Source organism: Thermoascus crustaceus (assembly GCF_041956765.1).
Source record: "Thermoascus crustaceus strain CBS 181.67 unplaced genomic scaffold VTN00scaffold_2, whole genome shotgun sequence".
NCBI lineage: Eukaryota > Fungi > Ascomycota > Eurotiomycetes > Eurotiales > Thermoascaceae > Thermoascus > Thermoascus crustaceus.
In genome coordinates this window covers 1954300-1968851 of record NW_027192528.1, presented here as the reverse complement: position 1 = coordinate 1968851, position 14552 = coordinate 1954300, and the positions used below count along the sequence as shown (strand labels likewise).

Here is a 14552-nt window from a genome sequence, read left to right as displayed (position 1 = left end):
TATTTACCGGGGCCTTACCGTACGGGTTTCCAAAAATTACAGCACGGGCGTCCTCGGAGATCTTTCCTCGTTCTTCAAAAAATATCTGGATTTACTTCGAGAGCTGTCGGAAAGGGACAATTGGGTCCTCGTCCTTCTTCTCCAGGAGATTGTCTAATCTATGCCGACTTTCTGAGCTGCAAGCGACCTCGAGTTATCCGACCGGGCAGAGAAAGTAGTACATCCCGTACAAGTACCATCTTTTCTCCTCCGGCCGTGATCTCATTTCTCCGCACCTGCAACCCGCGCAGGTTTCTCCATGGGCTCGCGCTCGATATTTAGGCCATTCCGCACCACAATGTCTGGAGAGAAGATCTTCGAGGGCGTCTTCGGTGTGTTTATTCCCGTAATTTCCTTTGTGCGTTATGCGCGCTGCCCTTACCTCACACCCATACCATTTACTATCTCCGCGAAGTGAAATGGAACTCCTAACTAACCGGGGAATTATTGTAACCAACAGCCGTCCACAAACCCCAAGGCGTCAGCTCCGCCGATGTCCTCCGCCACCTCCAGAAACACTTCAACCCCTCGAAGCTCTTCAAGCCGTGGCTGGACGACGAGCGCGCCCGGCGCAAGCGCGAGAGCAAGTACCAGCGCAACCGGCGCCGCGACAAGCGCCTGGAAGTGAAGATCGGACACGGCGGCACGCTCGACCCGCTCGCGACGGGCGTGCTCATCGCGGGCGTGGGCAAGGGCACCAAGCACCTCTCGGACTTCCTGGCCTGCACCAAGACCTACGAGACGGTAGTGCTGTTCGGGGCGGAGACGGACACGTACGACAGGCTGGGGAAAGTCGTGCGGAGGGCGCCCTACGAGCACGTCACGCGCGAGGCCGTGGAAAAGGCGCTGGACCAGTTCCGCGGCCAGATCATGCAGCGGCCGCCCATCTTCTCGGCGCTGAGGGTGCAGGGGAAGAAGCTGTACGAGTACGCGCGCGAGGGTAAGGAGCCGCCGATCGAGATCAAGGCGCGCCCCGTCGAGGTGACGAATCTCGAGATCCTCGAGTGGTATGAGCCGGGCACGCACGACTACAAGTGGCCCGAGGAGGAGATGGCCGGGGAAGAGAAGGCCGTCGCGGAGAGGATGCTGGATAAGGCCTCTTCCGTGCCGGTCGCGTCGGAGGCTGAAGCCAAAGAGGCAGAGGCTGCTTCGTCGTCGAAGCGGAAATCGCCGCCTGTCACCCCTGGAGGAGACAGCGCAGATGCAGATGCAGAGCCATCGAAACGGCAGAAGGTCTCCGCCGAAGGCGGCTCTGCCGAAGTTGAGCAACAACCAACCACCACGAGAATAGAAGAAGCCAAGGAAGAATCAGTGGAAGAACAAAAACCCCAACCCCTCCCACAACCCCCCGCCGTCAAACTCACGATGACCGTCTCCTCCGGCTTCTACGTGCGCTCCCTCGCGCACGACCTGGGCAAAGCCGTCGGCAGCTGCGGCCTGATGAGCTCCCTGGTGCGGTCGCGACAGGGTGATTTCGAGCTCTCGCCGGAGAAGGTGCTCGAGTACAAGGACCTCGAGAGCGGCGAGGAGGTGTGGGGGCCCAAGGTGCAGCGGTTCCTGGAGGAGTGGATGAAGAAGCGGGAGGCTCAGGCTCAGGCTGGGGTTGGGGCTGGGGCTAAGAAGGAAGAAGCAGAAGAAGAAGAAGGGGCGAACAAGAGTGATTAAAAAAATAAATTAAAAATGTTTGGGTTTAAATCGAGTGATATCCTGTGTATGTACATGTATTATAAAGAAAAGAGTAATAGAAGAGCAGAACAAAAATGACATGCATGAATCTTACAAACTCTTTTTTTTAATACGATGGCTGTATCTCTGTTTTATGTGGCACAATGCATATAGGTAGAGATGAAGTACTCCACCACTAAGGGCCAGGAAAGACATTACACCTCCAAAAGAGCTTCTACTTTATAAACGCTTACGTGATAGCAGCAGGCAAGCACTCAATTGAAAGACCAATCAATGCCTTGAATTTCTGTATAACCTCCAAGATGCAGTCTATGCTGATACCCTCCCAACCTATTTTCACGACCAACAAAACATACCGAAAAGGGAACTACACAATATGCACAAGAATATCTGGCGGGATTCCAGGACCTGCGTGCACAGCGACAGATTGAATGCGAGAACAACGAAAGCTGAAAAAACAAAAAAACCTTTTGCCTGAGATGAATGTATAGAAACAATGAAGAGTATGGATCGGAAAGGGAAAAAAAGGGGAAAAGAATGAACGGCTTCCATATCGGCCAGAAAGGTATTGGAAAATAAAAGTAAACGGGTCCACAGCACGATTTCCTGAGAACGCTCTCTCCAGTAACGGGCAGCGAGTATTAGGATTAAAATGAAAAAAGCCCTTCCAGCTGACTGGGTTAGACATTAAACATTAGCCCTGGTGTCAACCCGCAAACCCCGTTTGGCAAGAGAACATGGACGGGGACAGGAGCGGTTGTTGTGCAAAGGACTGGATACTCGGCCGCATCCGGTGAAGCTAAAGGGAAAGTGCAATGCAAAGGTGGAAAGAAAAGATGCCCTACCAGTCTCTGAGGCTCCTTCGTCGAGAGTAAAGTGGTTATGAAAGTAGAAGATTGAATCATAATATCATGGTTCTCATGAGACGAACTGGGAGCCACTGTAGAAGATAAGGAAATGAAGAATAATAGATGGATAAAGACAAGGGATGAAGGAACAAATGAAACCGTTTTGATGGGGGTATACCATGGATGCAAAAGGAGACGGAAGCGCTGACAGCAATGGAGGGAGAAAAGAAAACCAGATACACCAGAATAGAAAAAAAAAACTCGGGGTTGCAGGAATCGACAGTCCGGGAACACAAAAGTTGCTATTGACTTTGGTAGGCACTGTGGGCGTTCAGAAGCGCTATTTATCGTCAGTTTGTTCTTGAGCTTAAATCAAGAGGAGGGCATGCTTACTCTGGAGAACAGTAGTCTGCCCTTGTCGTGATTCACATGCACACTGAAGGGTATTACCGTCGAGGAAATCCATGACGATGCTGTGAGGGAGCTCTTGCATATCTGCATCAGGAAGACAGAATGTCTTGAATTCGGATAGGTGGTAACGCTTTATCATGTTCCGGGTGCTGGAGTCGACATTTCCCGGTGTCAAAACCAGATAGCCCTGCTCATCGATGCGCATGAACCTCCGCTTCCAGAGTAGGGTATCGGGAAACTGAACATTCACTTCGCCAATGTCCACAGCTTGAGGAGTCTCCGGAGCCGGCTCGTCGTCTTTCTCGGGTGGCGGCGGCGGAGTTTCTTCCTCTTTCACGGAAGAGCTGAACGCATGAAGAACGCTCTTTCGCGAATTCGAAGTGATAGACGACATACGGCGCATAAGCCGAGAAGTTCGCGATTCTTTCTTCTCCTCGGGGCTTGAAGCCAGATCGCTCGTTGAGGGGGACCTATTAACCCCCTCCGCCTTGGAGCGCGACGAAGTGGACAGTCTGCTCTCTGAACGAGGAGCAGCCAATGAATTACTTCTTGAGCCTGTGGATGAAACAGACATGCTGCGTTGCTCAGTCTTTTCCGGCTTCTCTTCCTTCTCTGGCTTCTCTTCCTTCTCTGGCTTCTCGGTTTTCTCAGCCGACTCGGCTTTCTCAGTCTTTTCAGTCTTGTCGACAGCCGAGGGCGACGGGTCCGACGGGGACTCGGGAGAGCCACTCTCCACTATCAACGGGCTGCGCTGAAGGTTTAGAGTGCCGGGTTCAGAGGGGTCAGCCTTCGAATCAGCTGGAGGAGGGTTCGGATCGCGGACGATTCGAGCTGTCACCGACACCGAGTTTGGCTTGGGTCGCGCATTGCTGGTGCTCGATACAGAATCGCAGGGTTCAGGAGTAGGAGCCTTAGATGGGGTTTCCGGAGAAGGTGAAGGGGGGTCGGATGGTGCAGTAATCTGAGAGGCACGCTTCCGGAACTTATCAAAGGCAGAGATGGAGGGTGTAGGCACAGTAAGGTTGTGACTCGTGTTGGAACTCGAATTGTGTGAAAACTTCTCCAGTGCTTTGATTCGTTTCGAGATGCCAGAGGAGACATTCACTTTCTTAGCCACTAGTACAGGGACAGGCTTGTTACTGTTGTCAAGATAAGAGCTAGATGCAGATCTGCCAACAGGGAGCGCTTGCACATCTGACGCCCCGGTGATCGGGTTCGACACCGCCCGGGACTGTTCAGGAGACATCGGGGATTTACCACCTACTGACACAGGTTTGGCCTCCTGTACCGTGGCAGATTTTAGCTCCTCCATGAACGAATCGTCTGAGAGCAAGTTATCGTCGTCCGAGACTTCGTGACCTGGAACAACTCGGATGGGTTCAAGGAAAGGTTTGCGCTTGGTCTTTGGCTCAGTGCCCTCCTGATCTGTTGTGTCCGCAGCCTGTGACGCTGAGTCGTCGTCTTCTGAAGCAGCCAACGAGGACGTGCTCGATCGCGCACTGCGAGGCCTCTCTTGCTGAGGGCTCGTTTCAGTGGCGAGTGTTGGCGTCTTTTCCTCATTTTCAGAAGTCGTCACTTCCACGGTGATCGGTGGAGGGACAGTAACGCCTTCGCCAACTTTCTCAGTAGACGATTCAACCCCGGTAGCTGACAGCTTCGGGGTGTCATCCGTGTTATTTTCAACAGAGACCGCGGCCTCAGAGACTTCAGAATCTCCCTTGTGATCGGCCTGTGAGGTTGGCAATTGGGTGTCTTCTAGCGGTCCATCCGAGACAGTGTGCGAGGCATCGGACGCGGCAGGGGTGGATGATGTCGAATGCTGTGTACTATCAGAATCGGCAGCCATCATATCTACGGCCGAGTCAGGCTTCGACGAATCGGAAGATGGCTTCTGGGTATAATGCGATTCGGCTGGGGGCGAGGAGGGGGCGGCGTGTTGAGAGTCGAAAAGCGGGTTTTCACTCTGCTTCGAGTCAAGTTCGACCTGTTGCTGCATATGTTCTTCGTCTATGTCTTTGTCATGCACAGTGTCGATGTTCTCTTTGTTTTCGTCGGCGTCCAATAAGGTATCCGATTTCTGTTTCTGGAGTTGCTCTTTTCTTTTCTCTTCCTCTGCCCGTTTTTCCATCTGTTTCTTCCGCAGTTCAAGTGCTCTCATCAACCTCTGTTTCTCTGGTGTCATCCCAGGTGATGAGTGTGAATTTGTGGATTTCGCGCTGGGAGACAGTTGGGGTCTCGTAACGCTTAAGCTGGGAGGTGGAACCAGTAAAGGGGGTACGGGTGGAGCTCTCGTTAACGAATGCACGGACGCGGCAGAACTAGGCTGGGACTTAGGACGAGACGTAGTCGGATTAGCTTTCCGGGAAGACGACTTGATGCCGGCCGGCAAAGCTGCGACCGGTCGTTGATCATGGCTTCGGGTCAGACTGCCCGCGGTACGCGGCCGCCCGTTAACATCCACAGAAGGCCGCGGGCCCAGCTTCACCTTCGGGCGGGTATAACTTGAGTGCTCCAGATCGCGGAGTGAAGGTCTCGTAGTCTGAGAAGACATGCGCGGTTCGGATGGTTGAGACAAATGCTCGAGTAAATGTTGCTGTGCAAGCGTACGACCAGAACTATCCCACGGCAGAGACGGTCGCCTGTCGGATGGCGAATCTACAAGGTCCCTGGTTGATGGACGAGACGTGCGATCAGAGATTGAAACCCCGTCGGCGTCCGTAAGCGCGCGCCGCGGAGGAACTGCAGTCGCCTCCGAAATTGAACTCTTTCTCTTATCGTCATTGCTATCAGGAGACTGCGCTTGTGGATTCTCTTTGCCTGCTCCGTTCTCTTCTGCATCCTCAGTGATCTCCATCAATCTACGATGTCGGAGGGAGCTTGAAGACGAGGTCATGGAGCCTGAAGCCGCGTGCAACAGGCACGCAGACGAAAGCGCACTTTCCGTCAGCTCAGACGCCGTGGTGAGCGAGAAGACCGTATCATGAGGCGAGAATTTGTCCGCCACCGACTGGAATTGGACCGTCGTACGAGCTGGAGGTGGTTCTCCGTCAGCGTATGTCCTGAATATACAGTTCACGATGTGTGTAATCTCTGGCGCTCTGTTTGCGCAGTCCATGAGGGGCGTACCTTGCACCAGCCTAGAGATCCCCTCGGGCATATATCTGAGCACCACCTTCCTCCGGCGGTACTGCAAAAAACCGTACAGCGGCGATTGCTCCTCATAGCCCTCTATCGTATTGCGAACCTCGGTGACTCCGCCGGTGCCACGGCCCAACAGGGCGACCTCATCGCGCGACGCATACTTGAGGAGGAACCTAGATCAGGAAGGAGGGGTTGGTCGCTAGTCAGCTTTTGTTTCGCGGGGCTTGTAGATCGATTTTGCTCGAGGGGCAAGTAATGCCACGGGTTTTGCATCGGGATCAAGGGGAAGACGAATTGAGAGTGAGAGAGAAGGGTGGACTCACCAACCCCCCGCTTCGGCGAGAGCAGTCTGGTAGGCGTCGATGACAGCGGGATCATCTAACCCATTGAGAGACATGACGGGATGCGCATCTGCAGCGAGCCCTTGGACTCGGTGGATGGAGCGCAAGGCAGCTCTGGAGAAATGGAAAGATGGAACAGCAATGCAGAGGATGTCGGCGGACGACCAAGGGCTCCGGAGTGACAGTGTCAGGGACTCGGGGCTAAAGTTCTCTAGAAGAGGCGGGCGTTCCCCCCTGCGGTCCGAGCCCACGACGCCGGCCAGTCTCCAGCGGTTTCAGCTCTCGAACGCTCAGGGGGTTGTTCGACGGTGCCTGGCTTCGCTGCGGTTGGCTAGAGCGCCAAGCGGTGGAGAAGCCGGCGATCTGGCGATGTTATTCGCGTGGTCACCACGAGATGGGGTCGATGGGCAGAGGCGCGGGCATGGAAATTGAAATAAGGAGAGATGAGCGCGGTTGAACCGTAACGACATAGAAACTTAAACGAAGGACTCACTGTTTAAAAAAAAAACAGAAACGTGCTGCTGACTCCTGCAGGCCGTTGCCGATGCTCTGCATCTACGAGGTACCTATGCGCTGGACATTTGCATCATGCACTTTCCAAAGAAAATTCCAGCACGCTGTTTGTTCCTCTCTTTTTTATACTCAAGACCTCTGATTTTCTCAGAAATCAAGGACAATAATTGAGAGGAAAAAAATAACATTGAACAGCCTCGAATCACACGATCTGCTCCACCCAAGACGCCCGCCATGCAGGCCTGCGTTGGGCACAAACGGAGGTGGAGCTATGAGATGCAGCCATTTCAAATTCTCCGAGAGCACAAACAGCTCTGCTCCGGTTTCCAATGGAGCCAATGCTATTAATATCTCTCCAGTGAACCGCTCATCATGACCACTGCTTCTTACAAAGCTCAATTGGCACATCCCTGAACCCGTACAAAGACTGTATCTTCTCCGCTTCCTGGCATTTATTTTTGCACCAGCCCCGCAACATGTGACCTCGGTACGAAAGACCAGCGACAACGCATCTCTTTATATACTGAGACAGAGTCGTTGGAAACCATTAGTGCAAGCATGGGTGTGGTCCAGTCACGTTTCTCTCTCCCTGTGCTTGAAGATGCACAATTATAAAGGGATCTGCTTTTTAGGCTGGTGACCGGTGGGAGGTCTCTGCCTAAGGGCGGGACTCCCTCAGGTTCCTTCGACATGTCACATCTTTAGCCGGTGCACTTTCACCAAACCATCAAATCACAAAACACTCTGTACATGGCACAATTTAACACGGCGCGTAGCCATGCATGTCAGTTGTGACCGTGATTGTGCTTCCATAGAGACGTCACCAAGTTTACAATTTCGGACTGCGCGGTCGGTGACTTCCAAGTTATCACATATGAAGCACAATCGTTCTGCCCTAAATTTGGACGGTCTTTCTGCCTTTCGACAGAAACCTAGTTTGATGAATCTGGAGAGATAACCTTGCTTCAAGCGGCAGTCCCAAGCTCATCACGTGCAAGTTGATACAGTCTTACGCAGTAAGGCGGTCAGTCAAAAAAAAATCAATTCCTTCGGAGATCTCCGGTTTAATCCACGGTCCCAGGAGTGTGAGCGTAGCTCATCGTCCTCGCTAGCTATCCGGCCTTCCCGCTTTAGGGGCCCAGGGTTTATGGTGAGCCCCAGTGTCGGGAAAGCGGGAATGTATCTAGCCTTGATCTGTCACCCACTGACTTGTTAGGTAGGCGAGCATTGCCAGTCTTGGTGGGCATCCGTATGCATCTGCCAGTCACGGATATTCGGAACGTTGTCTGAAAAGACAACACACAGCTTAAGTGGGCGTTTCCATCGTGAGATCTCCGAAAGGAGCTCCTCCGGTTCTTACATAATCTCATTCGATGAGATGGTCGGTGCTGCATGGCAGATTAGAAGAATTGCAAGTCGTTCCAGCAATAGGTCGATCGCCTCTTCAAAAAGAGTCGATGGCATATTCCATATGATTTCGCATCGTTCCCCACCCCGCAGCATAGATTCCCGTCTTGGGGATATTCGTCGCAAAACATGATGGTCAATCTCCGTCTGCTGTCTGCGATTCTAATCTGAACCAGCCAGGGCCCAATCTGAAATATGAGGAAGCAAGATCGCCAAGAATTCAGATCAATTTGATTTCGAGTGCTCAGTTTTCTGGTTCAAGGGTTTTGCTTCTTTTGATGCCATAACTATCTCCTGGGGAAAAGCTGCCATTAGGATTGTTTTCGAGCCTATTTGGTCCTCTTCCGGTTCCTGAGCACTAGGATACGCTCCATATGTCCTGATAGCAGGGATACCCCTTTATCTGCGTTTCAGATTCGATCTCCGCTCAGGAACCACAACCCGACATGGAAACTGTTTGACAAGCCAGGGCTTCTCGCAGCTGTACAATGTATTCAGGACTGCTTGCAACCGCTGTCACGGTGAGCGGCAGCACCGCGTCCCAGCCTTCGACGAACCAGCTTCAGATGTGGTCATGAACCATGGAAAGCAGGATACAGAATTAGAAACACGGCCGTGGGAAGCTCTCGATTCTCAGTTGACGTTGGCCGTTGGGAGCGACGCTCGGGAAGCTCCACACGGGAAGCTTGGCTGGCGTGCCTCGGGCGCTTCTGGAGCTCTCCGCGCCCGCCGTTCGGAGGGCCCCGATGCGGGACAGATGATATCGACTGTTAGGCCTCGAGATAATTGCTCCCTTGATTCTTTCACCTCAATACAGAGCAGCTCCATATTTTATTCTATTCTACTCTAACACTGATCAACACAAATCATCTTCTTTAACCCCCTTTCCAACCCGTCAAACTGAAAAACCAAAGATGTCCTCCAACCCCACCGCCACCGAAACTCAACCCCTCCCCCCAATCTCCTCCCTCCCCTCCCTTCCCCAAGAGACCCAATTCCACGTCCTGGATACCCTCTTCGAGCCCTCCCCCGAACTCCACACCCTGATGGCCCCCGTGCTCGCGAACCAGCCGTTCTCATCGTACACGGCCCTCATCGACGCTGTCGGGGGCCGCATGTCCGCCCTGCACGCGGCCAACTCCCCGCGAGACAAAGAGGTCCTGGAGGGCATCCTGGGGTCGCATCCGCGGTTGGGGGAGTCAGCAGCCAAGAAGGAGCACATGAGCGATCTGAGCCGCAAGGAACAGGCGAATCTGAATGCGGGTGCGGAGGCAGAAGCGGAGAGGGAGAAGGAGCAGTTGAGGGCGCTGAATCAGGAGTATGAGGGGAAGTTTCCGGGGCTGAGATACGTGTATGTACCTAATCTCCTGAATAACCTAATGAAAGCAATCACTGTTCATAATATAACATGATTGATTCCATTTCAATTGTTCCTAAGCACTCTCCCTACGTCAACTGCAAAGATCTCTCAATTCAAACCCCCAACAAGCTAACCAACCAACCTCCTTCCTGCCCACAGAGTCTTCGTCAACGGCCGCGGCCGAGACGTCATCATGCAGGACATGCGTCGCCGCATCGATCGCGGCGATATCGAGAAAGAGAAGGAGGAGATAATCCAGGTGTGTACTTACCTACATACCTACCTATCAAAAAAAAAGACCAGACAGCAAAAGAGAGATCTCTTTATAATTAATTAATTAATTAATTCCTTTGTCTATTGTCTACAGGCGATGTGCGACATAGCGAACGATCGCGCCCGGAAGTTGCAGCAGTTGTGGGCTGGGCTGAGCTGAGCCATGAAAGGTGTATCATGCATGAGATGAGATGAAATGGGACGGGACGAGCTAAGGTGCCTACCTACCTAATGTGATATGTGATTGATGTAACATGATGAGACGGGATTAATCCACGGGGTGCAAGTTTTCTGTCTCTCTGTCCTTAGGAAAGTTACCTAGGCCTAGGCTAGATCGAGTGCGACATTCCATGACATTATGATGACCCGTTTGATAGAAAGTACCTAACCCACTAGTAGTTAGTTACTCAGGAATGATTATTGATGTACCTTATTGTAGATAAGCCCGTCTACATTACAGTGATTTGAAGACTGTATCGGAAGACAATGGTATACTAGATTGCCGTACACTACAAACTAAAAAAAAGTCTAGAAAAGATCATTAGGTAGGTACTCAACCAGATTCGAGGAAGCTTATTGGTTGTATAGCGCAGGTTAGAAGGTGCCACAGAGCAGTTAATGGTAGGGTTTTGTGCGACCTACAAGACGTGACAAAATGGTTACCGTACATACGTCAAAACACAGTATATAGAAAGGGTGGATCAGAAAAAAGAAAGTAGTCAGAAGCAGTATAAGTACACATCTCAATACTTTTTTTTTCTTCTTTTACCTGTACATCGTGTTGTTCTTTTTGTAAAATTCTGATTTATATGCTGACACACGCTGCTTTCTTGATAAGTTGAAATATAGATCAAAATTATAACAACTTTTTTCTTCTTCGTCCGAACCTGACATAAGAACCTATCCTTTCCCATCTTCCTTCAAATCCTCCGACTCCCTCGCCCACCGGCCCCAAAAACAAAGACTGTCGAACGCAGAAAGCGAGTCATGATCCTCGACCACGGGCTCCGAAGGCTCGAGAACGTTAAAGTCGCTATATATAAGGCCATCCTTGTTATTGTCGTCGTGTCTGTCGCCGCTTTCACCGTTGCTGTCAAAATAGTCGTGCTCGTCGTCGAAGACGTCGTAGTTTATCAAACTTAGCGGGGACGGCGGGAGAGGGATGTATTGTCTGCGGGGAGTCGCGGGGGATGGTGACGGAGACGGGGTCTCGCGAGGCCTCATGATAGGTTGTGAAAGAGACGGAAGATGCCATCGCTGGTAAAATGAAGAATTAAACGGGGAAGGATGTCGTCTCTCCTCCCTCTCCGGTGGATATGTCCCAAAAGGTATAGGTATCGACCCATGCGGAAACATCACGCCATGAGCCATCATCGTATTCGGATTAGAATCCGGTGATGAAAGATATACAATCGTCGAAGGCACCACCGAGAACCCCTTCGAAGGAAAAGCCTTCCTGGCCATCTCGAATCCCACCGGGTCGCATTCCTTCAGTTGAAGCGCACGCCTGCGGATCTGATTCATGATGGCCGCTTTGCGGAGCAGACTGCGGCCCAGAGCCTTCTGCTTCGCCCACACCGCGATCTTCGAGGCCCCGCGGCTGACAATGTACGTCGCGGGAAGGGAGAATGGAGGACTGAGGCGGGAGGTGATGAGGATCAGACCCAGACGGCGTTTCTTCTGGGTTTTGCCGGAGCCTTCTCCGTCGACGTCGTTCAGCGGTCGTGGTCTTTTGGGTTGGCGGGGCTGTGGTGATGGTGCATATGAGAAGGAAAAAGAGAGATGGGTTGGGGGTTTTGGATTGGCAGAAAAGGTGAAGAGATCGCGGCGTAGCGGTTGATCATGACCAAGACTGCTCCAGATCTTCTCCGCCATTCCCTTGGAGGATACTACTTAAAACGATGGTCTCACCGTATGGAGGGGGAAGGATGGCTGCCTTTTTTTTGCGCAAGGGACCAACAAGCATGGTCTAGCACCTTACCACTTTGGATCCATGACGGGAAAAGCATGAGCAATTGGGTCTGTGACAGGTCTCGAAAGCCAGGTGGGCAAGCACTTCAGTTTGTATATAGAGAAAAATGGTGGTTAGTAAGACCGCAAAAGGCTCAAAGAACTCCCCCATTTAAGACACAAGAGACCCAGTGCGTCCTTTTCATGTGATGGCTTGCAGAGGAAGAGGATTCCGTACGCCACCTTAGAGGATCGCCCTAGGATGCGGAGAATCCTGGCGCGTAAGTCTGCAAGCCCTCGAGAAAGAATCTCACGGCCTGCCCAGCCCAGGCGAACGACACAGGCACGGGTGTAACCAATCGAAGGATTTGGGACAGGGGGCCAAAGGGGCTTGCTTTTTTTCCCTGGCGCCTCACTAGGTATGTACCTCATGACCGTCCGAAACGAGGCTGCGGCCTCGATCTGATGTTTTCGGTGGAGATCCCTGCAGGACCCTGGCAGTCTTGTCCATCTTACATGTCGTACACACGTACATGTATGTATGTATTAGCGTGTCAGTTGTACAGTGTGACGCTGCTCGATTTGTGAGTGTGTACAGAATCAAGGCGACAGATGGAATGCGACAAAGCTCGGGTGTTTAGTAAACCCCTAAGGGTGCATGCTGTTCTGGTCAGAACTACCTGGGTTCTGTCGGAGTTACAGTACAGCCTGTGCGTACAGAAGCAGCTACTGGGAGTGTACACTGATGCACGTCTTGGTAACGCGATTGGAAAGCATAAGACTAGTGTCGAGGAGAGAGGGGGAACGTAGAGCAGGATCCCAAGAAGATTAAAGTTATGGCATGGGGTCGAGATTCTTAAGTCTACAGTTAGGTAACTAGCCTAGTACTTACGTCTACTATCGGAGCATATTGCCTCCATAGAAGTGGCTTTAATCAAAGATTGGTTAGTGCTGTGCATACCTTAGGTAAGTACATCTGATAGTAGTTTATTTAGTATGATTAGAAGGTTGATACAGCGTTACGTAGGGATCGAAAGTTGATCCAAAGTGGTGTTCGATTTCAAGAATACATACATCATTACCATGTCCTAGCAGTGACTGAAGAAAAGAACAGCCAGGGTTATCCCTGCGGAGTCCATTCATGGTGGCAGTATACGCCGGCGTCCCTGGCTTTAAGGCGGCGGGAGGTGCCTGCCGCGGAGAGGACCGTAGATGGCATGGCCTGTACTCTAGTATATCATTCAGATAAGGAAAACGATCCTCTCGTATAATGACGTTTGCTGCGAGCCTGTCACATCTCTTGGCGCGAGTTGGAGCATACTATTGGAGAAACTAAAGTAGATCAGATCGCTCCAGAGCTGCGCCAGCAACCGTAGCAGACAGTCCGGGGTAGTTGACGTCAAAACGACTACGCGATCTCAGACACGGTCAATGTTCATCTGCGTTTCTTGGTTGGGCGATCTATCGTTGGCGGGAACTCTCCACGGTAATGGGCATATTGAAGGCCATCGGAGTCCACAGAACCGGTAGGACTCTCGAAGAATCAAGACATTTTAATACACAGTACACTGCTGTACGGACTAGTCCTGTAGGATTCGTCAAGAGTCCGGCTCGAGATGAAGATCGACGGCGCCATGCTGTGGACGCCAAAGCCTCGAATGGCCTGTCACTTGCCATGGACAATGACGTTATTCCTCGAAGCTGCACTTGACGATGGTGAATGAAGCGCTAATCGCGGGTACACGATTTACTGGCGACGAATCATTGCCTTGGTCTTTCCTTTTCCAGGAATTGTTAAGATTGGAGCGTCACTGATAATTGCGCATCTCAGGAATCAAGGAAGAAGTTCTTCTTGCAGAAAACGAAAAAAGGTAATCTCCGTTCCATATTGTCGGTAGCAGCTGTCTTCCTGGAGATTTTTAGTACGGTCGATGCAGTGAAATGAGAAGAGAATCTGGTATCAGCTGCCCCAGGGTAAGCACTTGTATCTTTAGTTGCTTTATCAAGTATTACTGTATGGATAGGGTTCGTAAGCTAAGATTTCGTTTCTGATCTGTGAGATCAGCAAGTTGTGTATGTGCTAGTTTATTCAGGCGTCCTTGTGTCATGCTGAAGATGGCAGACCCAAGACCCCCCCCCCCCCTCGCACAGCCTAAACGGGAATCTGCTAGATATGATTCTGTTAAGAAAATGATCTTTGTGTGTCAGACTTGGGGATGTTTGGTATGGGTTGTCAGCATAGGAAGTGCAAATCCGTCTTGAAGATTTGCAGGATCATCTACTTATCTCCACCGGTGGGCCAGCCCTAGGAATGACGTGCATAGATGTATATGTTTCCCCGGTGTTCTCATCAGCCGTAGACCTCATATAACATCTCAAAATCCTAAGACTCCGCGTCATCCGGGGAGCTGACAGGCCGGATATGACAGTAATTCTGCCGGATATCTGAAACAAGTGGGGCATTGGACATTATCTCCCACCAAAGGCAAGACATTGAATGTTCTTGTGTCAACTATGCCACTGAGAAACGATATACCCGGTGCTTAGTATAGAATTAGCATATACTCCGCACCGGGTGATCGT

At 51.5% G+C, this 14552-nt stretch overlaps 4 protein-coding genes across 4 annotated transcripts; 2 read left to right on the top strand and 2 right to left on the bottom strand.

Moving 5' to 3' along the window:
- Positions 1-337: 337 nt before the first annotated feature.
- On the top strand, positions 338-1704 carry VTN00DRAFT_4245 (uncharacterized protein; the record flags this gene model as incomplete). Its single annotated transcript, XM_069430652.1, has 2 exons — positions 338-371; positions 500-1704. 2 exons carry the CDS (start codon positions 338-340, stop codon positions 1702-1704), a joined length of 1239 nt encoding a protein of 412 aa, XP_069289766.1.
- A 1171-nt stretch (positions 1705-2875) lies between these two features.
- Positions 2876-6522, bottom strand: VTN00DRAFT_4244 (uncharacterized protein; the record flags this gene model as incomplete). Its single annotated transcript, XM_069430651.1, has 4 exons — positions 2876-2913; positions 2967-6014; positions 6111-6298; positions 6449-6522. The coding sequence occupies 4 exons, from the start codon at positions 6520-6522 to the stop codon at positions 2876-2878; spliced, it is 3348 nt and encodes a 1115-aa protein (XP_069289765.1).
- Positions 6523-9300: 2778 nt separating this feature from the next.
- On the top strand, positions 9301-10179 carry VTN00DRAFT_4243 (uncharacterized protein; the record flags this gene model as incomplete). Its single annotated transcript, XM_069430650.1, has 3 exons — positions 9301-9737; positions 9906-10005; positions 10114-10179. The coding sequence occupies 3 exons, from the start codon at positions 9301-9303 to the stop codon at positions 10177-10179; spliced, it is 603 nt and encodes a 200-aa protein (XP_069289764.1).
- A 740-nt stretch (positions 10180-10919) lies between these two features.
- Positions 10920-11894, bottom strand: VTN00DRAFT_4242 (uncharacterized protein; the record flags this gene model as incomplete). The annotated part of the gene is made up of 1 exon (XM_069430649.1): positions 10920-11894. One exon carries the CDS (start codon positions 11892-11894, stop codon positions 10920-10922), a length of 975 nt encoding a protein of 324 aa, XP_069289763.1.
- Between the last annotated feature and the right edge of the window lie 2658 nt (positions 11895-14552).